The sequence below is a fragment of the Urocitellus parryii genome, chromosome 11 (assembly GCF_045843805.1).
Source record: "Urocitellus parryii isolate mUroPar1 chromosome 11, mUroPar1.hap1, whole genome shotgun sequence".
NCBI classification, from domain to species: Eukaryota; Metazoa; Chordata; class Mammalia; order Rodentia; family Sciuridae; genus Urocitellus; species Urocitellus parryii.
The window spans coordinates 10,104,623-10,128,064 of NC_135541.1; the positions used below are offsets into that span (position 1 = coordinate 10,104,623).

Consider the following 23,442-nt stretch of genomic DNA (forward strand, 5'->3'; position numbering starts at 1 on the left):
ATCTCAGCATGCAGGGAGGCCGAGGCAGGAGGATCCTGAGTTCAAAACCAGCCTCAACAACGGTGGGGGAACTAAGCAACTCAGTGAGACCCTATCTCTAAATAAAATACAAAATAGGGCTGGGGATGGGGCTCAGAGGTTGAGCGCCCCTGAATTCAATCCCTGGTACCCACCCCACCTCCCCCCCAAAAGCGATGATAGTGCAGAGTTTGAGCCTGGCGCAGTGGCACACACACAGAGTCCCTGCGACTTGGGAGGCTGAGGCAGGAGGATTGCAAGTTCGAGGCCACCCTCAACAGCTGAGTGAGGCCCTGTCTCAAAATAAAAAAACAAAAAGGCCTAAGGATGGAGCTCAGTGGTCCAGCACCCTGGTTCCGTCTCCAGGCCTGGAAAAAAAGAATCCTCACAAGGAGGCCACAAGGCGCTGCTGGCCCTGAGCTGTGGGGGAAAGGGAGCTCAGAGAAAAGGTAGGAGTGGAATCCCTCAGATCCTGACGGGTGCTCTGGTGCTCGGGGCCACCCTGTGGGAACTCCCGCTGTCCTGTCCTGCCGCAGCCCTGCCCAGCACAGGGCCCTGCCCACAGGGGTGCTCAGGACTGCCCTGAGGCCTAGCAGGCAGGCTGCAGGCCTGAGGCCACAGGGGTGCTGGAGCCCACCCTGCCACACTCTCCACCCCCTGCACTTCCCGCAACAGCCTGGGCTGGCGGCTCCCTCTGATGGCAGAGAAGCCTGCCCAAGGCAGAGTGGAGGCTTCCCGGGGTCTCCTGCCCTGGGTGTGGGGGTGGTGAACTGAAGCTCCAGACACAGGCTAGAGCGACTCGGGAATCCTCAACGCTGTGGGCCAGACCCGGGTGTGCCCTTTCCTCCCTGTCCCCACCTTTCTGTAAAGGGAAGCCTGCACCCACCGCCCGCTGCCCAGGTCACAGGTAGGAAACGCCTCTCCAGGGAGGGACAGAACGTCCAAGGTCACAGTCAGCACCAGAGCTGTTCAGCCAGGTCGGACCTCAAAGCTCTTGTCCTCCCCCCCTCCCTGGCTCCCACCCATCTCAGGTTAAGTGCCACCTCCTCAGAGAGACCCTCGCCCCACGCCGCCCATTTTTCTGTCTCAGTCCCTTCCTTCATGGCACAGATTAATCGGCAATTGTGATATTAATTCCCTTTATAGCTGCCATCTCCCCCGCTCCCTCTAAGTTCTGTGGTGACAGGACTGATGGCATCTGGATTGGTTCCGCTGGCTCCTGACTCATCTCCCCCATGCAGGGAGTGCCTAGCCAGTGTCCATGGTCAAGCCCTCCACTGTGGGGCCCAATGCCCCGCAGCCCGGATGGTAGCAAACCTCAATGCTGCCCTGGACCTTGTCCCTCAGCCTCCCTCCCACCCGCTTCCTGCCACCCAGGGTCTCAACACTAGTGGAAGACCGAGGCCCTGGCCTGCTGGGGCATCTGGGTTGGCAGAAGGCTGGTCAGATCCCGGCTGGGAGGGAGGAGGGAGAGGGTTCTCGGAGCTGGCAGACAAAGGGCGTGTTTTCTGCCCAGCCACTTCCTGGGTTTCCATTGCAGGAAGTCTGGCACCTGCCTATCGGGGACACTGATCCTGGGGCTGGTGTGGGAGCCTCAGTTGGGCGGTCCCCCGTATCTGGAGCAGCAGCTGAGGGAGGTGGCCAGGGGTGCTGGGCAGCTGGTGAGCAGTGCAGCTGCGTCCCACACTCCCCTCAGTGGTCTAGAGGGGACACGGGGGACACCCTAGACTGAGTCACTGTGGCCTTACGCAAGCCCCCGAGTCAATCCTTCAGGGCCTCATTGTCCCAATTGGTAGTGCCGGTGACGTAGCTTTAGGGAATGCCACCTCCCCTGTGACCTGACTGAAACCGGCCTCCGGTCACCCAGCGCTTGAGGAAGGGGTTCTGCACAGAAGTGTCTGAAGCCCTGGGTGCTGCCTCCCAGCCCTGCCTGCAGCGGCTCCTCCTTCCTTCAGCCGAGGAGGCCGGGTCTCCTAACAGTGCTACAGAGTGGCCGCCTTGCCAGGCCGGAAGGAGCCACAGGCCACAGGTGGCCTCACCTGCAGTGGGTAGCTCTCATCACCTTGCGGGGCCTGTCTCGCGCACCCCAGAACCCGCAGAGCAGCGTGCCTAGGGGCACCCACGGCTCTGTTTGAATCCAGCTCTGCTTGGCCTTGAGCCTCTGGGGCGTCAGTCCTGCAGGAATCCTCAGCAACCAGGGCTGGGGGGGTTGAAATGAGAGCCCTGTCCCTGGGCACACGGGACCTCTGTAAACGGCAGCTACTGTTGGTTGCGGCCTTTGTTGTTGCAGAGGCTGTGAGGATCGAATGGGAAAGGGTGACAGGGGCGGCTCCCGGGGGTGAGGGCTCGGGGAGGAAGGAAACTGGTACCCAGGCAAACCCCTCCTGAATTCCATCATGTGAGCCCCTCAGTGGTAGCCCCAGCTGTGGGGCGCAGAAGAGAGCCAGAACCTGCCTGGACACCCCAGATGGCACTGGGTCCAGCCCTCCCCTGGCCTCCACCACTGTGGGTTTTAATCAAGAGAACAATCTGTTTGTCTCTGAATCAGACTCGGATTCCTTTTCCCAGCAATGTTCTCTGGCCTCCAGGGACCAGAGGCCCATCCCCGCCCCACGGGGGCCCCAGAGCCTAGGCTGCTCCCCCCCCCCACCTCATTCTATCTGCTCTGCCCGGCGGGTGGGACCTGGAAGGTGCAGGGAGGGGTCAGTGGCCTGGTGCAGGCTAGCAAACCAGGTAAGCTGATTGCCAGCTGGGCCCTGCCTCTCCCACCTATCCACCCCACCCCTCCAGGACCCTGGGACCCACCCGCAGGGGGATTAAGGGATCCAGACCAGCAGTGACAGCTGGAGACAGCAAACCAGACAGCTTCACTGGAGACTCAGAGCCCCCTCCTCCCCAAGGCATTTCCTGAAAAAAGTCCCAAACCCAGCATATATTGAGCACTGAATGTGTGCTCCTCACTGGCTTTGAGCCTTTTATCCCTAGGCCTTGCCGCAGGGATAGGCAGAGGGACATTCCCGTGAAGACACTGAGGCTCAGCGAGATGGCCTGCCGCCCAGGGATGTTTAGGGAATGGGTCAGTAACTTAAGTCTGACTCTTAAGTCCCTGGCTGAGCACCATCCCCCAGCAGACCGGGCAGGTGGGGTGGTCAACCAGGGTGACCCTGGGGAGGGGGAGAATAAGGACCACTCAGGGTGCACAAAGGAGGGGGACAGGGGAGGACGCCACCCCCGGGCCTGGGCGCAGGGGACGGGGAGGAGTGGTCGCGGGAACAAAGGGAGGGGGAGGGGGCGGCCGGGGCGCGGCCGAGCAGGTGGGGGGGCAGGTAGGGGCCGCTTCCGCGGGGCGGGGACCGGCCCCCTCCCCCGAGCGTCACCTTTTATGGTAGCGGCGCGGGGCAGCGGGGCGGAGGGAGCGAGGGCGGGAGCGCGGCGGGAGGCGCCGGGCGCTGGGCGTCGGGCTGGAGCCGCCGGCGCGGGCGCAGGTAAGCGGCTGGGCAGGGCGGGGGGTCCCGTCCCCGTGTCGCGTCCCGGCTGCACTCGGGTGACAGCGCGGGCAGCCGGGCCGGAGCCCACCCCGCGCCCCGGACCCCGGGCGGGGCGCTCCGAGAGGAGGGACGGGGAGGTGCTGTCCTGTCCTTCTGTCCTTCCGTCTCCGTCTGTGTCCTCCGAGGGGGGGGAGGGACGGCGGGGGTCGGGTCCCTGCCCCGGAGCGCGGCGCCAGGGACCGGGCGCGCAGGGCGGAAGCTCCCGCACAAAGAGGGCAGCGTCCCGCACATGGATCGAATTAAAGTCCCCGGCGGCGCCCCAGGGTGACCCGGCCAGCCGCCCTGCTCCCCGCCCGAGGGAGGGGGCCAGGTTTCTGGAGCTCCCGGTGCCTTTCCCAGACGGGGTCCCTGCGGAGGGAGCGGCCCAGGGCTGCCCCTCTCGAGGCCTCAGATGCCCGTCCGGCTGGGAAGGCTGGGACGGTCCCCAAGGTGTGTGCCTGGGGCGATCTTGGCGTGGGGCCCCTCCAGCCCAGATCTGAGAATCCCCGGAAGAGGCTGGGCAGCTCCCGGATTCCTGCTCCTAATAATGGGAAAGCTGTCCTCGGGCGCCTCCTCCCTCCTCCCGGGCGGGTGACCCGCGGTCTTTCTCGGGGCACCTCTCAAGTGCCCAGATCCCTGCGCTCACTCTCCTCGTGTCCTCTCAGCCACCCTTCAGGACAGGCTCAGATTCTCACTTTTTAAATAAAACCAGGCCCAAAGAGGTGGGGTGACGGCTCAGGGTCCCCCGTCGGGAAAGAGGTGGGGCGCAGCCAACGCAGCTCGGTGCTCTTCCCGGGGGTGGGGGAGGCGGAGGCGGAGGAGGAGGAGGAGGAGGAGGAGGGAATCCTTCGCCAGCTGCAGGGCCGTGGAGCGGGGTGGGGAGCATCTCCCCACTTCAGCAAAGTTCCCTCTGGATCCGACATGGCCTGCTTTATCAAGGTATTAAAGAACAAAGCTCAGAGGTGGTTTGGAGGGGAATTAGGGGTAGGAAGGGGGCCGGCGGGGGCGGGGCGGCCCCCATCAGTCAGCTCTTGCCCGCCCCCGGGCCCAAGCCTGCAGCCGCCCGGGGGCTGGCTGGTCTCAGCCTCCTTCCTTCCTCTTGACAGGAAATGGCTTTCCTTCCCTTTGTTCCCACTTTCTCTGCGTTCCCAGCTGACGCTCTGATTCGCCCTTTGCGGGGAAGCAGGGTGGGGCGAGGGTTCCCTGAGCCCTTCCCGGGTGACCTGGGTGCAGGACACCAGGGGCAGGCCCAGGCCCCCTTTCTCGGATGGGACTTGACAGCTCTTTTAAAGTCCTCAGCTCAGCTCCTTCCCATGGGACCTGATGTCCCTGCAGGGGACCTTTGGGAGGGTTGGGGGGTGCACAGCTGTGAACATCTGGCCTCAGCCCTGGACGTTTTCCCAGAAAGCCAGGAGATCTCATTTCCCGGAGGAATGGAGGAGGGGTCAGAGCTGTGGAGGGGGGTGGAGGCTGTGTCCTGAAGGTCCCAAGCAGTCTCTGGGGACCAGTCTAGAGTGTGCTGACCACAAGCTACCCAGTCTGGATAGGGCCATCTGGGTTGAGAACAGGCCTGTGAATTTGGGCCGGCGGCCACCTCAGGTCCTAGGACACCCCTGGACTTCCAGGCTGGACCCTGCTGTGTTAGAATTCCTGCCTGCTCTGGCCCCCCTGTGACATTCACTTGAACTACTGGGGCTTCATGGGGCCCATCTGAGAATTGGGGGCATAATGGACCTTTCTTCCAACTGCCTAGAGAACCAGGTGAGTTTGAGTCACGCAGCACGCTTAGCACAGTGGTTGGCACTCAGTAGGTGCCGTGTTTATTCTTTAAATTTCAGATGCACTCTGAAAACCAAGTAGAAAACTAGATTTTTTTTTTTCAGTACTGCAGATTGAATCTAGGGACATTCTACCACTGAGCTACACCCCTAGAAGTTTTTATTTATTTATTTTTAGTTGTTAATGGACCTTTTTAATTTATGTGTTTATATGTGGTGCTGAGAATCGAACCAAGTGCCTCACACATGCTCAGCAAGCGATCTCTACTGAGCTACAACCCCAATCCCATTTTTATTTTATTTTTTAATTAATTAATTTTATAGTAGAATGCCTTTTGACATATAGTACACAAATGGAGCACAACTTCTCATTCCTCTGGCTGTACATGGTTCAGAGTCACTCCACCAGGATAACGAACAATTTACTTTTTTTTTTTTTTTAAGAGAGAGTGAGAGAGAGAGAAAGAGAGAGAGAGAATTTTTTAATCTTTATTTTTTAGTTTTCGGCAGGCACAACATCTTTGTTGGTATGTGGTGCTGAGGATCGAACCCGGGCCGCACGCATGCCAGGCGAGCGCGCTACCACTTGAGCCACATCCCCAGCCCCCTACTTTTATTTTCAAACTGGGTCTCACTATGTTGCTGAGACTGACCTCCAACTTATGATCCTCCTGCTTCAGCCTCCTGAGTCACTGGGATTGCAGGCATGTGCTGTAGTCCTGGGTAAAAAGAGATTCTTAAATTCATAACAAAGCATAAAACCAAAGACTAAGGCAGCCTCTATAAGCATACATACTTCCTAAATCACCTCCAAAACAAGAAACAAAAGGGAGGCACTTTTAAATAACTTTCAAAGTTCTTTCCTATTATATGGATTGCTTATTCAGGGCAGATTATTATTTTATGTATTTATTTTGGTAACCAGCATTGAACCCAGGGGCGCTTAACCACTGAGCCACATCCCCAGCCCTTTTTATTTTTTTTTTTATTTTGAGACAGGGTCTTGCTAAGTTGCTTAGAGCCTCAGCAACTGGCTTTGAACTTGTGGTCCTCCTGCCTCAGCCTCCCGAGTTGCTGGGATTACAGGCGCGCACCACCACACCTGACTGCAGACAGATATTTCCTTATCAGACGAAGCATCTTTATTTTTAGCCAAACATAAACCAGGAACCTGGGGGCAGATGCTGCCCTTGTTATTCTCCGTCGGCCACAGAGAGAGCCCGTGGTGCGCTTGACACAGAGGAGGGCTGTGAGGGGCCGCTCAGCCTCCCGTCCACCGTCAGTGTCCCTCAGGCTCTGCCCCCCTGCCTGCCCAGCCCACTTCTCAGGGCTCCCGTTCTGTTTTCTCTCCCCCCGTGTACCAAGGCTGGACTTCAGGGTCATCCAAGGTGGCCCAGACAGAACTAGAGAGATAAAGGGGACATTTTTAGCCCTGGCAGCACTGCTGGGTGAGGGCCATCAACTGTCCCCGCCGTGGCCCCACCTCAGCCTGGGCACCAGAGGCTGCTGTCCGCAGGACCCGCCTGGGCGACCCGCCTTCCCCTGAGGCCGGGTGCTGTCCCCTCCCAGGTCTGTGCTGTAGACCAGCTGTGCTCGGGCACCGTGCAGGCAGCAGAAGGCAGGTGGCGCCGCATGGGGGGGTCAGACACATTGATGGGGAGCTGGCAGTGTGTCCTGTGGGGAGCCATCACGGTCCTGAGAAAGCAGACAGCTGCCCCCGCTGAGGCTGGACTCTAGGGAGGCTCCTGGAGGACACGTGGCCGGAGCTGGCCTCTAAGGGAAAGCGGAAATTCACCCCGGGATGGGGGCGGTGCCGGAGAGGAAAAGCCAATGGTGAGCCCTCCAAGGCGGGTGGGAGAGAAAGACCTAGAGAGGTGGGTTCAAATCAGACGAAGGATCAGGTGAGGAGGTGGGACTGGAGGCCACCCAGCTCTTTCGCCCCACACTGCTGGGGCCTGTACAGAGGCCATGGTTTTGGAGATGGGGCAGGAAGAGATTTGGGTGATAGAAGGCAGGGAGGAAAGGACTCTGGCTTGTGGGTGGAGCAGAACAGAGTGGCCAAGTGATGGGCTTGAGGTTCAAATGCTGTCCCTACTGCTGTGTGACCCTGGATGAGTGACTTGACTTCTCTGAATTTCTTCACTTGTGGAGATGGGGTAATAATGGTGCCTGCCTCTCTGAGGATTTCTGAATTCATAAGCATCAAGTGCTCAGGGCAACGTGAGCACAGAGCAGGTCTTGGTAAAAGGTGTCTTTGATTTGTCCTTCTGCCCCCTCTGTCTCTGGGATCCCTGCGCTGCTGTCTGAACTTCTGTTCCTGTTCTCTGTCCCCACAGGGCAGCTGGCCTGACAGCCTCTGAGGAATTAGGCTCTCCCAGGAGAACTGGGGTCCAGGTAGGTGAGGGAGGTGACTTGGGATGCGGCCCTGTGGGCAGGTGCCGTAGCCACTGTGGAGCGCCCAGGGCTGCCCTTTGCTCCCCAGGTGTGCAGGCTTTGGGGGAGGGGCAGTCCAGGCTTTGGGTCCCACCCTGTGGCCAAGTCACCTGGTGGACTCCCGCCCTGCCCCCTCTGTGACTGGACTGGGTGGGTCACCAGCATGGCGGGCGATGTCCCCTTGTGTTGGGAGGAGGGAGACTCCGTGCCCCTGACTTCTCTTTGACGTGTGTGTGTGTGTGTGTGTGTGTGTGTGTGTGTGTGTGTCCGGCCACAGCCTGAGCCGCCCTCTGTCCCCAGCGCCAGCAGGAGCTGAAGCAATGGCCTCCCAGCCCGAGAAGAGGGTGGCCTCGTCCGTGTTCATCACCCTGGCGCCCCCGCGCCGCGACGTGGCTGTGACTGAGGGAGTGAGGCAGGCGGCCTGTGAGGCCAGGCGTGGCCGCCCCTGGGAGTCCCCCACCTCCGCGAAGCCCGCGGGGGCTGGCTCCATGGGGAAGCCCAGCCCCTGGGTGCCCTCCGGCAGGGCTGCAGCCCCTGTGCCAACTGTACCACCTCAGCTCTCCAACGGAGGTAAGAGGGTGACTTCAGGGGGACCAGGGCAGAGGCAGCACCAGGTGGGGAGGAAGGAGAGGCTCCGAGTCACTCACTGAGTGACCACCAGGCAGAGTCTGGAACCTGGGGTGAATCCTGGCGCCATTTCTCAACTGTGTGATGTTGACAAGCTGCTTCACCCTCTCTGTGCCTCGGGTTCTAGTCTGTAAAAAAGGCCACATTGGCGCACGCCTGTCATCCCAGCAGCTCAGGAGGCCGAGGCAGGAGGATCGGGAGTCCAAAGCCAGCCTCAGCCACAGCAAGGCACTAAGCCACTCAGTGAGGCCCTGTCTCTAAATAAGATACAAAATAGGGCTGGGGATGGGGCTGAATGGTTAAGCACCCCTGGGTTCAATGCCTGGTACCAAAAGAAAAGGAGAAAAAGGTGACAGGAGGCTGTAGTCCTCTGTCCCTGTCGCTGTCACGGAGATTGTCAGCTGTTGGGTTGATAGAAGTGAGGAGGGTGATTCCAGGGCCTCGGGCAGGGCATTGCTCGCTGTCCTACAGGGCACTGCAGAGGAGGCCAGCCAAAGATGGCAGCCCAGTCCCTGGAGCCCCCAGGTGCCTGGTCAGGTGTCCTGCTGCCCGAGAGCAACACTGGGACAGCCCTTCACCCATCACCATGGAAACCAGGGGGCAAGACCGATAGCAAGTTCCAGTTACAGTGGTCACAAGTGCCACACACGGGCTCAGGGACAGTGTGCAGGGATGTTCTTGTGACACGCTCCCTGTGTGCCTCTTGACCACACATCCCACGGGCACAGCCTGCTCCCTCTAGAGACCAGGACCACACTGACCCCACTTCACCGTCAGGACACGCGATCCAATGGGGCAAAATCCCGCAGCCCCTCTGAGTGGGTGAGGCGCTCGGGAAATACAGTTGAGGTGCCCGATGGCCCTGGCCACAGTCGGGGGGTTGTTGGAGTTACAGGCAGGAGACCCCAACAGCAGACTGTTGGGAGGGGGTGGCCTGATGGTCACCGGTCAGTGTGGCTGGTGGCCATTTGCCAACTTGGGACCCTCAAGCAGAGCATGGGGAATCTTGAAGGAAAATTCCAGATGAGCAGCTCAGTCCTGAGTCTGGGGTGCCCACACCTCAGGGTGCTGGGGACAAGGCCATCTCTGCAGCCGCCTGCCATCTGCTGCTTCCTGCTGCCCTCTCACCCGCACGCCCACCATCTACTAGGTGCACGTTCCCCAGACGCACTGCCTGGTTCTCACACCTGAGGTGCTTTTCCCCTCTTGGCTTCTCTTAAAACCTGCTCTCCCTCCTCCTGCCCTGGGCCCCTGGACAGGCTCACCTTCCTAGCCACCTGGGGCCCCAAGTTCCTGCCCCCCCTCCTCAGCTGGTGTCCTGGAAACCCGAGGCAGGGCCTGGGAGAGGCCACCGCCGCTCTTTGCTGCCTCGGAGCTCTGAGTCCTGACTCATGAGCTCATCCGGAGCCGATTCCCACACTCCATCATCCCTGTCACCCGGGGCTTGTTCCAACACAGCTGGGCCCGCCCAGGGTGCTTCTGACCCAGCTGGGCTGCCTGGGGACGGATTTGCATTTCTTGTACCTTCCTGGGTCAAGCTGATGCTCTGGTCTGGGGACCACACTTGGTGAATTTGACACGGGGGTCTTATTGTGTTGCCCAGGTTGGTCTCAAACCTCTGAGCTCAACCCAGTACCTGAGCCACATCCCCAGCCCTTTTTATGTTTTATTTTGAGACAGGGTCTTCCTGAGTTGTTCAGGGCCTTGCTAAGTTACCGAGGCTGGCTTTGAACTCGCAATCCTCCTTCCTCAGCCTCCAGAGTCTCCGGGATTATAGGTGTGCACTGCAAGGCCCGGCACAACATTTAAAAAAAATTGGAACAATAATTGTACATATTCATGGGATTCGGTGTCACACGTGAACAAACCTACAGTGTGGTCAGGACAATGACATGTCCATACCCTCACTCATGTACCGTCTCTTTGTGCTGGAAATATTCAGAACCCTCTCTGCTAGCTATTTGGGGATGTAGGATCCTTGTCAACCGTAGTCCCCTGTGCCTTAGAGTATTAGAAGTGTTTCTCCCGTCCCACCCCCGGGAACTCCTTGACCCTGGGTGTCCCGCGTTTGGATGAATGGATGTGGGACTGTTGTTCCGGTCCCAGGAGGTCAAGGAGGTGTGACCTCTGGGCTAGAACAGTGGTTCTCCACGTGTGGCCCTGGCACCAGCCCTGTCTTCACCAGGGAACTTACCAGAAATGCAAATTCCTGCAGCCTGCCCCAACCCTGCTGAGTCAGGAACAGGGTGGGGAAGCCGTCTGTGTTTGGACAAGCCCCCAGGTGCTCCCAGTGCACGCCCAGGTGTGCAGCACGCCCTTCCCCTCCGCACAGTGCCTTCAGCCCCGGGAAGCCGTGTTAATCTCTTTATCCAAAGACCGGGGTGTCCAGGGAATTGGCTAGGAACGGAGCGAGGCCTGGGTCTTCAGGCTCCTGGGCTTCTGGAATTTTCCATTGGCTTTCCATGGGCATCTCGAGTAGGCTGAGCTCACAAGACCCTGGTCTAACTTGTGCGACCCCCAGCCGCCTTCTGGCCTCTGTTGGTGGCATTACATGGTAGTGAGCATGATCGTCACTACAGGAGAAAGGAGGGGCTGGGGAGCCCCTCATACCCCACCTCGGGAGCACACGGAGGTCTGTGTCCACTGACCAGACTCAGGATCGAGTCCACTCCCCGGGGCCCACTCTGTCTCCTGCCTTCGTCAGCCTGGGTCTCAGGAGCAGCTATGCTAATAACAGAAATGACTTTGTGCCCGCGTGTGTGTGCGCGCGGCGTGTGTGTGTGTGTGTGTGTGTGTGTGTGTGTGTGTGTGTGTGTGTTCAGACGTTCATGATAGTGGGGCCAACAGCACCTGCAGCCCGAGTCCCCACATCAGTTCAGTGGTCACCAAGATCTGGCCACACTTGTTTATTCCTGTTCTCTTCTTCTTTTTCCTTTTTGTGGAGTATTTTATTTTCTTGGTTTACCTTCCTCTGGGGATCAAACCCAGGGCCTCTCGCCTGCTGAGCACGCCCCTGCAGAATATTTTAAAAGACACCCCCATAATTGTGGCATCTCATGCATTTGGCAGAGTGCGTCTCTAAATGTAGCCGTGTTCCTACATGGCCACCGTGCAGACACCACCTAATCAATTTAAGGGAATGCCTCAGGATGGTCTAATACTCTGTTTATAACTAAATTCCTCTGATTGTCATGAAAATGCCTTTTTTGCTGTAGCAGGACAGATGGATTATGCAATGTGTATTCTTTTTTTTTTTTTTTTTGAGGGGGGGTTATCAGGGATTGAACTCAGGGGTGCTTAACCACTGAACCACATCCCCAGCCCTTTTTATTTTTATTTAGAGACAGGGTCTCCCTAAATTGCTTAGGGCCTCACTAAATTACAGAGGCTGGCTTTGAACTCATGATCCTCCTGCCTCAGCCTCCTGAGCCGCTGCGATTACAGGCATAAACCACACGCCCGACTCTCATCTCTCTTTGGAGCTGTATAATTCAGTGGACTATGTAGCTTCTGCTTGTCTAGAAAATGAGAATTAAATGAGGTGACTAATTCTTTCATTCAGGATCCATATAAGGTCTGTGCCAGTGCTGTCCAACTAAAACAGGTCAGGGACTGGGGCTGGGGCTCAGCCGTAGAGCGCTCACCTAGCACGTTCGAGGCCCTGGGTTCGATCCTCAGCACCACGTGAAAATGAATAAAATAAAGGTATTGTGTCCATCTACAACTAAAAAAAAAAAAAAAAAAAATTGGGCTGGTATGTTGTGGCTCAGCAGTAAAGCACTTGCCTAGAATCAGTGTCAGGCCCTGGATTCGATTCCCAGCACCGCACAAAAGTAAATAAATGAATAAAGGCCTACCAACAACTAAAAGTGTATTTTAAAAAACTTAGTATCTAAAATAAATAAATATTTTTTAAAAATGTTTTAGTTGTAGATAGACACAATATCTTTATTCATTTTTATGTGGTGCAGAGGATCGGACCCAGAGCCTCACATGTGGAAGGCAAGTGCTCTACCACTGAGCTACAGCCCCAGCCCAAATAAATATTTTTAAAAAAAAAACAGAAGTCAAGTCCCAATTGCCAGCCAGCCCCATGTATGTAATTTGAAATGTTCTAATATGTCCACATTGAAAAAAAGCTACAAGAAATAAGCAGTGTTAGTTTTAATCATGGGTTATGGAATCCAACATTAAAATATTATTTCAGCATGAAATCATTATAAAAAAAAAATCATGGGGCTGGGGATGTGGCTCAAGCGGTAGCGCGCTCGCCTGACATGCGTGCGGCCCGGGTTAAACCTCAGCACCACATACCAACAAAGATGTTGTGTCCGCCGAGAACTAAAAAATAAATATAAAAAAAATAATAATAAAATAAATCATTGATGAGATATTTCATGTTCTTTTTGTTGTTGTTGTTAAAAGTTTGAGACAGAGTGTCACTGAGTTGCTGAGGCTGGTCTCCAACTTGCCATCCTCCTGCCTCAGCTTCCGGAGCCTCTGGGATCACAGGCCTGCACCACCAGGTCGCATTCTTCTTTCTTTCTTTGTTTCTGTGTTTCACATTCTTTTGTTGATACTGAGGCCTGGAGCACCGCTCCCTGAGGTCAAGAGCTCCTTAGCCACACGTAAGCTGCTCCGTTGGACAATGGGACAGATTTCTCATGTGTGGCCGGTTTTCTCTGAAGTCCCCCTTCCTCCTCAGGCTGTTGACTTGTTGCAGAAATAGGAACTGGATCTGTACAGTGTCCCAACCCACCTGCTGAGTTTGTCCCCTTGTGCCTTGTGGTCTCATTCAGCTTCCTTCTCTGTGTCCCAAATTTATTATAAAGTGGAAGTCAGCTTCTATTTTATAGTAACAGCTCAGGGGTTGTTTTGGGGGGTGATTTTGGGTGGGGACATTTCATGGAGGTACCCCACAGCTTCCTATAGTGTCACAGGAGTCTCGAGACCCCTGTGTCTGCCAAGGTAGCCGCTGGGTTCAGATGATGACCGCGGGGTTCCTCAGAAAGCTCCCCATCAGCTGGGTCCATGTGCACACCTGCAATCTCAAGTGACTCAGGAGGCTGAGGCAGGAGGATCGCCATTTTGAGGCCAGACTCAGCAATTTAGCAAGAACCTGTCTCAAAATAAAAAATTAACAAAAAGGGCTGGGGATGAAGTTCAGTGGTAAGCACCACTGGGTTCAGTCCCCAGTATGAAAACAACAACAAAAATTTCCCCATCAACTCTCCACCTGGATGCTTTCAACACCCTACAGTTGTTACTGGAATCTTCTGTAGTCAGGGTGGGGTTCCCTCTTGAGCCACATCTGAGACACCTGGAGGGTTTCTTTAGCGCCTTGTGGTGGCCCCACCCTCAGAGTGTCTGACTCTGCAGGACTGACGCAGAAGGCGGAGTTGCACCTCTGACCAGCTCCCAGGGGACGGTGATGCCAGTTTGCACAGAGCGCTTTGAGATCTGCAGCCGGAGCGGCTTGTGTCCCCCAGAGGTCTCCAGAGGCTCTCCCAGCCCCTGTCTGCTGGTCCTGGCGTGTACCCCTCACTGCCACTGTCATGTCCTCAACACCAGCCCCTTAAAATGCTCCAACTGAGCAATTTAAGACTCAGAGAGATCATGTCATTTGCCTAAGGACCCACAGCAGGTCAGGGGCCAAGCCACATGGAACCCAGGTCCGGGTGCCCCTGGACCTGAGCCTTTGGCCACCTGCTCTTCTGCCTTCTGGATCAGCAGACGCCTCCTCTGTCCCCCTGTGGCACTCTGGCCAACCCCCTGTCCCCTTGCTGTTTCAGGATGCTCTCCCCCTCCTCCCGCCCCAGATGGTGAGGACGCACTTGGTGACCTGGACCTCCTCCCGCCGCCTCCGCCACCCCCTCCTGCGTGCCTGCCGCCTCCTGATGAGGCGCCCCCTATGGGGACACCCCTCATTTCAGACTTGGAGCAGCTGCACCTGCCCCCACCCCCACCCCCACCCCAGGTACTGAAGCTGGGGTCCCCTGGGTGGGGGGTGGGGGTGCCTGGGTCTTGCAGGCCTTTCCAGAATTATGAGACCGGAGGTGGTGTGGCCCCTTCTGATTGAGGCCAGTGCCTCTTCAAGACTCTTTGAAGTCCCCAAGAGAGTGGTCAGGATTGGTGACCTAAATCCCTTGTAGCATAGAAAACTGCTTTAATCCTCTGCCCTTGGAAGGGACCATGAGACATGGGAGGTGCCCCAGGGCCAGGGCTGAGGCCACTTCAGCCCAGCGTCCTGGGGGAACCTGTTTCTGGGAGATTCCATAGAAATGGAAGTAGCTTTGCCTGGTGGAGGGGGCCCAGGGCAAGGAGTGGGGAGACCCGGCTCCAGTGGCCGGCTCCCTGCTGGTTCCTCCCAGGCCCTCAGTTTCCTCCTTTGAACAGTGGGGTCAAGGGTGGCTGGGACCACCCAGGTAGGAGCAGAGCTGGGCGGGCCCAGGGAGTCCCTGAGGGACCATCTCCTCCCATCTGTGTCCCCACAGGCTCTGGCAGAGGGCCCTTCAGCCCAGCCTCGGCCTGGTCACCTCAGGCCCCCAGATGAGGAGCTGCCACCTCCCCCAGAAGAGCCTGTCAGCTTCCCGGAGAGAGAGACCTCCACAGGTATGGCCACAGGCTCACAGGCTGCTCCCCAGGCCCTGGGGCCAGATGGGCTGCAGGCAAGAGCCAGGGGAACAGCAGCCACCTGCCTGCCCGGGCTCACCTTCAGAGTTGAGCATCCATCTAGTTTCTGTTTTCTTCATAATTAAAATTCTTCCAACTATTCATCCACGCCTTTTGCTATGACAGCAAAAGTGCTGATTTTTTTTTTTTTCTTACTCTTTCTTTTCTTTTCTTTTTGGTTCTAGGGATTGAACCCAGGGGTGCTTTACCACTGAGCTACCTCCCCAGCCCTTTTAATTTTTTTTTTCTTTTTTGAATTTTGAGACAGGGTCTCCCTAAGTTGTTGAGGCTGGCCTTAAACTTGTCATCCTCCTGCCTCAGCCTCCTGAGTGCCTGGGGTCGCAGCTCTGTGCCACCACCCCTGTTGCTGGATTCTTAGGTGGTTTCTTGCTGAGATGAGTCACCTGGCACACAGATAGGTCACTTGCCCATGCACACGTGTTTCTGAGCTACATTCCTAGACGAGGAAGTGCTGTGGCCAAGGGTAGGTAGGATGGTAATTGGGGTATTTTTGCTGAATTGCCCACTTAGTCATCCTGACCTGCCCTCCCCCCATGGTGGCTGCCTCTTACTCCTTGAGCACCGCAAGAAGTGCCTGACACCCAGACCCCTGCCCCGGGCACTGGGGATGGGAGTGCTGGGTGCAGAGCTGGTGCTCCTGGGCCCGCGGGGAGATGGGTCCTGTCTGAGGCAGGAGATGCACCTGTTTTTCTCGGTTCATCATTTGTCTTTTAGGTTTTTTTGCAGTGCTGGGCATGGAACCCAGGGCCTCCCACAGGCTAGGCAAGCACTCTGCTGCTGAGCCACCCCACAGCCCTATTGTTCTTGATCTTAGCTTTGCAAAGGCCACCCACATTCCTTGTGATAGCCTGTGTCTCCTCTATCCCAGACATCTGTGCCTTCTGCCACAAGACTGTGTCCCCCCGAGAGCTGGCCGTGGAGGCCATGAAGAAACAGTACCACGCACAGTGCTTCACCTGCCGCACCTGCCGCCGCCAGCTGGCCGGGCAGAGCTTCTACCAGAAGGATGGGCGGCCCCTCTGTGAATCCTGCTACCAGGTAAGCCCCGAGGCAAGCCTCCAGCTGTCAGGCACCAAGCTGGGTGCTTGGGAGATGTTATATTCATTCCCTACAATACTCCTGGGTAGGCCCATTTCACGGATGAGGAAGCTGAGATTCAAAAAGATGGAGCTCAGCCATGATGAATTAGTTTCCTGGAGCTGCTATAATGTGATGGTCAGCTTTCCATCACTATAACAAAGCACCTGAGATGATCAACTTATAAAGAGAAAAGGTTTATTTTATTTTTTTTTTCTTTTTCTTTTCTTTTTTTTTTTTTTTTAGAGAGAGAGAGAGAATTTTTAATATTTATTTTTTTTTAGTTCTCGGCGGACACAACATCTTTGTTGGTATGTGGTGCTGAGGATCGAACCCGGGCCGCACGCATGCCAGGCGAGCGCGCTACCGCTGGAGCCACATCCCCAGCCCTGAAAAGGTTTATTTTAGCTCACAGTTTTCCAGCTCATGATCAGTTGCCCCTGCTATTTTGGGTATGTGGTGAGACAGCACATCATGCTGGGAGCATGTGGTGGACTAGACCACTCACCTCATAGCCAGGAACTAAAAGAAGAGGAAAGGGGGCTGGGGCTGGGGCTCAGCGGTAGCCCACTTGCCTGGCATGTGTGAGGCACTGGGTTCGATTCTCAGCACCAGGTATAAATAAATAATAATAATTATAAAAGGCCTAACACAACATTTAAATATATATATATATATATATATATATATATATATATATGAAGGAGCCAGTATTCCATCTTGCAACATAAATAATTCATGCTGATCATGGGGGCACACACCTGTAATCCCAGCAGCTCAGGATGCTGAGGCAGGAGGATTGCAAGTTCAAAGCCAGCCTCAGCCACTCGGTGAGACTCTGTCTCTAAATAAAATACAAAATAGGGCTGGGGATGTGGCTCAGTGGTTGAGTGCCCCTGAGTTCAAAATAATAATAATAATAATAATAGTAATAATTGTTATTATTATTATTATTTATAAATATCTCCAGTCACAGTGATATTGTGCACTTAACAATTTAAGAGGACAGATCTCAAGTTAAGTATTCTTAACACAGAGTTTTTAAAAAGGAATGCCTATAATGCTAAAAGGTAGTTAAGTAGAAAAGGGAAAGAATTTCCAGATCCATCATGTGTAGGATAAAGCATGCTAACTCCCTGGGGATTCCTCTGCCTGGTTCTGAGGTTCAGGAGAAGCATCTCCCCCGAGCTCTGGCAGTCCCTGGCCTTGAACATGGCGCCGTAACAAGACTTCAGTCCTAGCTCCGCAGCAGTGTGCCCGGCTGTAAGCCGAGGAGCCATGTCAGGGCATCGTGGAGGAGTCTGGGTTGTAGCTTCGGGGCTGATCACGGGCCGCTCCTGCACTGCTGGCCTTTTGGTCCCCTGTGGGTGGCTGGTCAGAAGACTCTGAGGTCCATGGATGGGTGGACCCATGGACGGCTCTGAGGCAGGGGCCCTCTGTCCCAGGACACCCTGGAGAAGTGTGGCCAGTGTGGAGAGGTGGTCCGGGACCACATCATCAGGGCCCTGGGCCAGGCCTTCCACCCCACCTGCTTCACCTGTGTGAGCTGCGCCCGGTGCATCGGGGACGAGAGCTTTGCTCTGGACAACCAGAACCAGGTGTACTGCCTCGATGACTTCTACAGGTACGGGAGGGGACCGGACATTGGGTGCTGTGGGGGGGGCAGGGCGGGACTTGGCAGAGCAGAGGAGCCTGCTGAGCGCTGGGACCAGGCAGAGCTCCCTTCAGTCTCTAGGCCAGAGGAGCCTAGTGCTTCCATGGGCCACACACCTGGCCGTGCCCAGTTAATCCTCAAAGTAGTTCTCCCAGGTGGGTATAATCGAGGGGTCCTTTTTATCAAATGCAGAAACTGAGGCACGCAGCCACTGGGTACCCAGGCTCCTGCTGGTAAGCACCGAAGCTTCAATTCAGAGCCCTGCTCCGGGGCCCTAGTCCCCAGCGCTGTCCCTGGGAGCCGGACCAAGCCATGGGAAGGTGGATATCCGTGAGACTCGTTCCCTGCCTGGAGCTGCTTCCTGTCCGAGGGGAGAGGCAGATGTGCTTGTCTGAAAAGGAAGGAAAGAAAAAAAATTAGTGACCTATAATGCAAGAGGGACCTTCCAAGCTAATTACCCCCTGGGAAGCGGGGGTCGCTGTGGTTGGGGCTTTAGGTGCCATCAACACCCAAGGTGTGGAACAGCTCTGGGAGGTGAACTTGAGCCAGCCACGGTTCTGCCAGCAAATGTTGGTGGCTGTCCGCACGAACGCCTCCTGAGTGTGGGTTCCCTCCCCTCTAGGAAATTTGCCCCCGTGTGCAGCATCTGTGAGAACCCCATCATCCCCCAGGATGGGAAGGATGCCTTCAAAATCGAGTGCATGGGAAGAAACTTCCACGAAAACTGCTACCGGTGCGAGGTGAGTGGTGCAGCGGTGACCTGACCGCGCGCTCTCTGCCTGGACCCTCGGAGGCCCACGCCCACCTGCCCTGGCTGGACGCCGGGGGCAGGTCAGGCTGGGGGCGGAGCTCTCTGTTGGGCAGTGGCAGAGACAAAGGAGAATGGCAAGAATTAGAAAGACAGCCGTCCATCAGCATTCCTGGTGTCCAGGACAGACACAAAGTCACACTGCTTCCCGCAAGAAAACAAACCTGTCAGCTCACGGTGGTGACCTCTTTGATGATTAGCATCGGGGCTGTCTCTCTGTCTCTCAGTTCTGCCTTTTCTATGTTTGCCGAGAACGAACCCCACACAGGGCATCCACACAGTCCCAAGAAGGCCCCTGATTGGCCCAGCCTGGGAGGCATGCCCCTCGGAGCCAATCACTGTGCCTGGGTGCCAGGATTGACAGCAGCATTGACAGCCCCTGGCACTGGAAGGCAGAATCCTATGAAGCCGATGGCTTGCTACCACCCTAGGCAGGGAGAGCAGGTGCTGGGCAGAGTAAGGCCACCCGGGTCCTGTGTGGTTGCTGGAGAGAGCACTTATCGGTGGGTTTGGGGAGAAGGCAGTGATGGAGGCTGAGCAGGGTGGTGGGAGGAGAGGCAGCCTCACAGAGCGGTGGTGCCTAAACGGAGGCTGAGCGGAGCTGCCAGGTATTGAGAGATGGAGTCAGGAAACAGCAAGAGGGAAGGGCCTGTGGAACCCGCAGCAGCAGAAAGCCCGAGGAATCGGCCATGGAGGTCCCCAGGTGGGTCTGGAGCGGAGAGGGAGTGGTGAGTGTGGTCCCGGGGTGCAGCTCCTCAATCCAGAGCTTGCCTACCTTGTGGGGCTCTGAGTTCAATCCCCAGTGCCACAAGAGATCAAAAAGAAATGCCCACGGAGTCAGGGCCCCGCGGAGGCTACAAAGTCCTGTGTCACCATCCTGTTATCATTCCTTGTTTTTTTGTTTTGTTTCAAGGAGCCTAGACCCTCTCACTGGTCTGGCTGGAGAAGCACCCAGAATCCCTTCCCACACCTCCTGCTGCCAGCCCCATGTCATTGAAGTTTCTGTCTTCTCCACCACTGGTGACAAAGGGAGCGATTTTTATGGGTGTCACCTCAGTGGAGAGTCCCAGGGCAAATCCCTCAGTCAGTCAATGAGTAATCCTTAGCATTTATTTGCTCATTTATTTAAACAGGTACATGGGGGCTGGGGGCAGTGATGCACACCTGTAACCCCAGCAACTCAGGAGGCTGAGGCAGGAGGATTGCAAGTTTGAGGCTGGTCTCAGAAACTTTTAGCAAGACCCTGTCTCAAAAAAAAAAAAAAAAAAAAAAACAGCTGGGGATGCAGCTCAATCAGCGGTAGGAAACCTGCCCAGCTAGCACGGGTGAGTCCTGGGGTCCATTCCCAGCCCAGGAGAAAAACAGAAAAGATACATGGACCCAAGAGCCTGTTTTCACTGAGGGCATCCGAGGACCTGGAGAAAAACTGCCTTGTACTGAGGTTGCCTTTGTTGGTTGTAGTTCAAGGTCCAACTGATAGCGAACCTGTGAGGGCCAATGAGGAAAAGCAGGTGCGGTTATCGCCACCACAGCCCTTATTGGTTCCTGTGTGATTTAGATTAGCAGTAACCCCCTGCTTGTCCTTGGAGACCTTGACCGTGGCTACTGAAGTAAGTCAGCGTTTGGACTGTAGCAGTTACGTTTCAGAAGGTGAAGCTCCAGACCCAAGCAGCCGGGAATGGAGTGAGGTGTCATTTCTCTAGGAAGGGACCTGGGTTTCCGGGACTGTCCACAGCCCTGCTGGCCTTGGGCTCTGTATTTATGATGGTTGTTGGAAGGGTGACAGTACTGTCACACATGGGTAGGGTTTTATAATTAAATGCCTTCGTACACACCGTCTTATTTAACCCTCAGGACACTCTGGGGAGATGATATTCATTGTCCCCATTTAGGTTTGTCACTTGATGCTCTCACAACACCCAACAGCCGCCTTTGTGAATGACACAGATTCTGGGGTTTAGCAGCCGGTTTCCACTAGAGCCTCCGGGTGGATCCCCTGCCCAGCTGGCCACAGAGCGAGGCAGGTGTGCATCTGGTTCCAGCTGGGTCAGGGTGGCCACCTGCCAGCCCAGAGTTGTCTATCTGGGGACCAGTCCCCTTGACTGGATCCGCGCAGCTTCCAAAGGGAGTTGGCTGTGCCCTAGACCAGGCCTCTGGACGGGGATGGTTCCTGGGGTTACTCTGGCAGGTGCCCAGGTGAGGCCCACCAAAGGTGTGGACTGGGGGCCAAAGGGCGGACTTGGTCAAGTCTGGGCCCCGAATTCCTCCTCTCCTTTTCATTCTGAAATTCTTCTGTGATTTGAGAAATTGGGGATAGTAATGTTTGGGCTGGGGTTCTAGCTCAGAGGTCCAGTCTTTGCCTAGCCTGTGTGAGACCCTGAGCTCAATTCCCAGTGTGGTCCCAGCTCTAGAACCAGCTAATGCGACCTGGGGCGGACCCCACCCCTCAACCTCAGTTTCCCAACCTGCAAAACGAGGAGCTGGACTAGACTCAGGGGCTCGTTCAGCAGACATCACACAGGCCTATGCTGCGATCTGGCCACCAGCAGGGTTCCTGCCTGGCACTACTCAAATTCCAAAGGGGTCACCAGGTTGTCCCTCTCTGAGTGTCCTTGGCTCTCCCTGCAGTGACTCTGCTGTTGTCACTCACAGCCCCTGTGGCTCGAAGCCCCCGCATGTGGTGTCTGGTCTTTGCTAGGCACCGGGCCTGGGCATATGGGGAGCCTGGGGGAAGCCCACCCCCAGTGGGTTTATTCTTCACATCCCAAGCAAGTCCCTCCCCTGGACAGGCTCCACGCGGCCAGCTCCCAGCCCCAGGGACACCCACGTCTGCCTTTGTCTCCCCAGGACTGCAGCATCCTCCTGTCTGTGGAGCCCACGGACCAAGGCTGCTACCCGCTGAATGACCACCTCTTCTGCAAGCCGTGCCACGTGAAGCGCAGTGCCGCGAGCTGCTGCTGAGGGGCCCTTCCTGGCCTCCTCTCCCAACCTCCCTTCCGAGCCTCGCTGGGACCCACAGGCAGCTCAGCCCAGCCTGTGGGGGATGCCGGGAGCTGAGCCACCTGGGTGCGGGTGCACAGTGTCCCCCAGGCTCTCAACTCCTCCTCCTACCCCCCGAAGGCTCCTTACACCCAGAGTCCCCTCTGGCCCCTGTTGAGTGCTGACCCAGCTGGCACCTGTGTCACCGACACTTCACTATGCAGCAGAGGGTGCTGAGGCCAGCCTGGAGCACGGGGCCAGGCGGGGTGAAGAACAACTCCAATGTCACTTAAAAGTGCTTTTTAAGAATTTCAAGGTTCAGGTGATAGGAAACGATATTCTTCAGATTTGAGGAGATAAATCTTTTTTTTTTTTCTTTGAATAACTTGCTTTGGGGTGGGACGAAGTCTTAGGACAAATCCCCCCTTGGTCCATAAATGTACAAGAATGTCACCTGCTGGTGACACAGCCTTGGACTTCCCACCCCAGAATGAGGCTGGGTCGGGGCAAGAGGGGAGAGGTCAGCAGCCCCTCCCTCACCTGCCTTCTGCCTCCTCCTGTGCTGCCGCCAGTCATCAGGACGTGGTTTAAGTGCCTTTTGTGTGCTGGGGGACAGGGACCGGGCTGAGCGTCCTTCCTGCAGCCTTAACTGGGGCTGTGCACATCACACACACACAAATACCCCTCAGGGTGGTTTCGGGGCAGGTGTCCCTCCAACCCCCGGTTGTCACTCCAGCCCTGCAGCCCAGGCTGCCCTGTAACCACCGCCTCCACAAGGCCACATCTAGAAGGTTCTTCCCTATTAAGGAAAATCACTTGTTGCTTCCTAACATCACCAGGCTCCCATAGAACAGATGATTAACACCAGCTTTTCTCCTTGGGGTCCTCGACCCACCGCACGCTCACCTGTGACCGGCTTTCAGTCTCCTGCATTAAGCTTAGAGCAGCGAGACCCAGCCTCAGCCTTCACAGTCACCTCAATTTTCACGGTAACCGAGGACCTCGTGTCCTGTTACCTCCGCCAGCTCCATGTCCTGTTTTCTTTCTTTCACTTCCAGTCGGGCCTGGTGCTAAGCAGTGAGTCCTTGCACTGACGTCCACACAGCGCCAGTGTGTCTTCCCCTCCTACACCTTGCAAATAAATGTGCAGCTGTCAGAAGCTCGCCTGTGATCCGTTCACGACCCGGGGGGTGGGTGCTGGGTTTGGTAGTGGCCCTGGAAAAATGTGTGTGGCATGAGTGCCCAGGAAGTGCCCGCACCTCCTCCCCCAGAACTGGGCTCAGCTGGGTAGACCAGGAAGCCCCATCCCTCCCCGTGCCTGGCACCTCAGTGCCGTCGTGGACAGGTTACAGGGGGCCCCGGGGGGGGGGGAGCCTTTGCTGTAGGGAGCCCTTCAGAGCCACCAACCCTGTAGGAGGAGCAGTTTGCATTCTCAGGACTGCACGTGCCCAGGCCCACCTTCCTGCGAGCTCAGTGACCACTGGGTGGCCTGGTGAGCCCGGCTCCAGAGAGCAGAGTGCATGGTGGGAAAGAGCACCAGATCAAGGGGCTGGTGCCCTCCACCTCCCTCTGCTGCTCCAGGGTGTGGGCCTCGACACCCCTCTGTCAGCTGGGGGCACGGGTTGCTGAGCAGGAAAGCAGCGTCAGGCTGGTGGGGTTTGCGCCTGGCCCCGAGTCAGGGTCATGCAGCCCACACTCCTTTGTCAACAGCCCCTTGGGTCCTGCTGGTGCCTGTCATTGGGAACACCGGGAGCACACCTTCTTCATCAACCAAGCTGGGTTTATTAGGCCACACAACATGGGGGACTTCAGGTGTCCTGGTCAGCAGGTGTGAGAAGGGACTCCAGA

At 56.4% G+C, this 23,442-nt stretch overlaps 1 protein-coding gene across 1 annotated transcript; it reads left to right on the plus strand.

Annotated features, from left to right (window-relative positions):
* The first annotated feature begins 4,415 nt into the window (after positions 1-4,415).
* Positions 4,416-22,724, plus strand: Fblim1 (filamin binding LIM protein 1). The gene is made up of 9 exons (XM_077790977.1): positions 4,416-4,484; positions 7,660-7,717; positions 8,057-8,326; positions 14,176-14,360; positions 14,878-14,995; positions 15,945-16,114; positions 17,599-17,777; positions 18,430-18,547; positions 21,463-22,724. The coding sequence occupies exons 3-9, from the start codon at positions 8,077-8,079 to the stop codon at positions 21,574-21,576; spliced, it is 1,134 nt and encodes a 377-aa protein (XP_077647103.1). The 5' UTR covers positions 4,416-4,484; positions 7,660-7,717; positions 8,057-8,076; the 3' UTR covers positions 21,577-22,724.
* Positions 22,725-23,442: the final 718 nt, after the last annotated feature.

What these genes read in the sequence shown, in the direction of transcription:
- Fblim1 (XM_077790977.1), top strand. Translation starts at nt 8,077, where the DNA reads ATGGCCTCCCAGCCCGAGAAGAGGGTGGCCTCGTCCGTGTTCATCACC. An exon ending in GGAGAGAGAGACCTCCACAG is followed by an intron (nt 14,996 to 15,944) that starts GTATGGCCACAG and finishes CCTCTATCCCAG; the next exon opens with ACATCTGTGCCTTCTGCCAC. An exon ending in AAAACTGCTACCGGTGCGAG is followed by an intron (nt 18,548 to 21,462) that starts GTGAGTGGTGCA and finishes TTGTCTCCCCAG; the next exon opens with GACTGCAGCATCCTCCTGTC.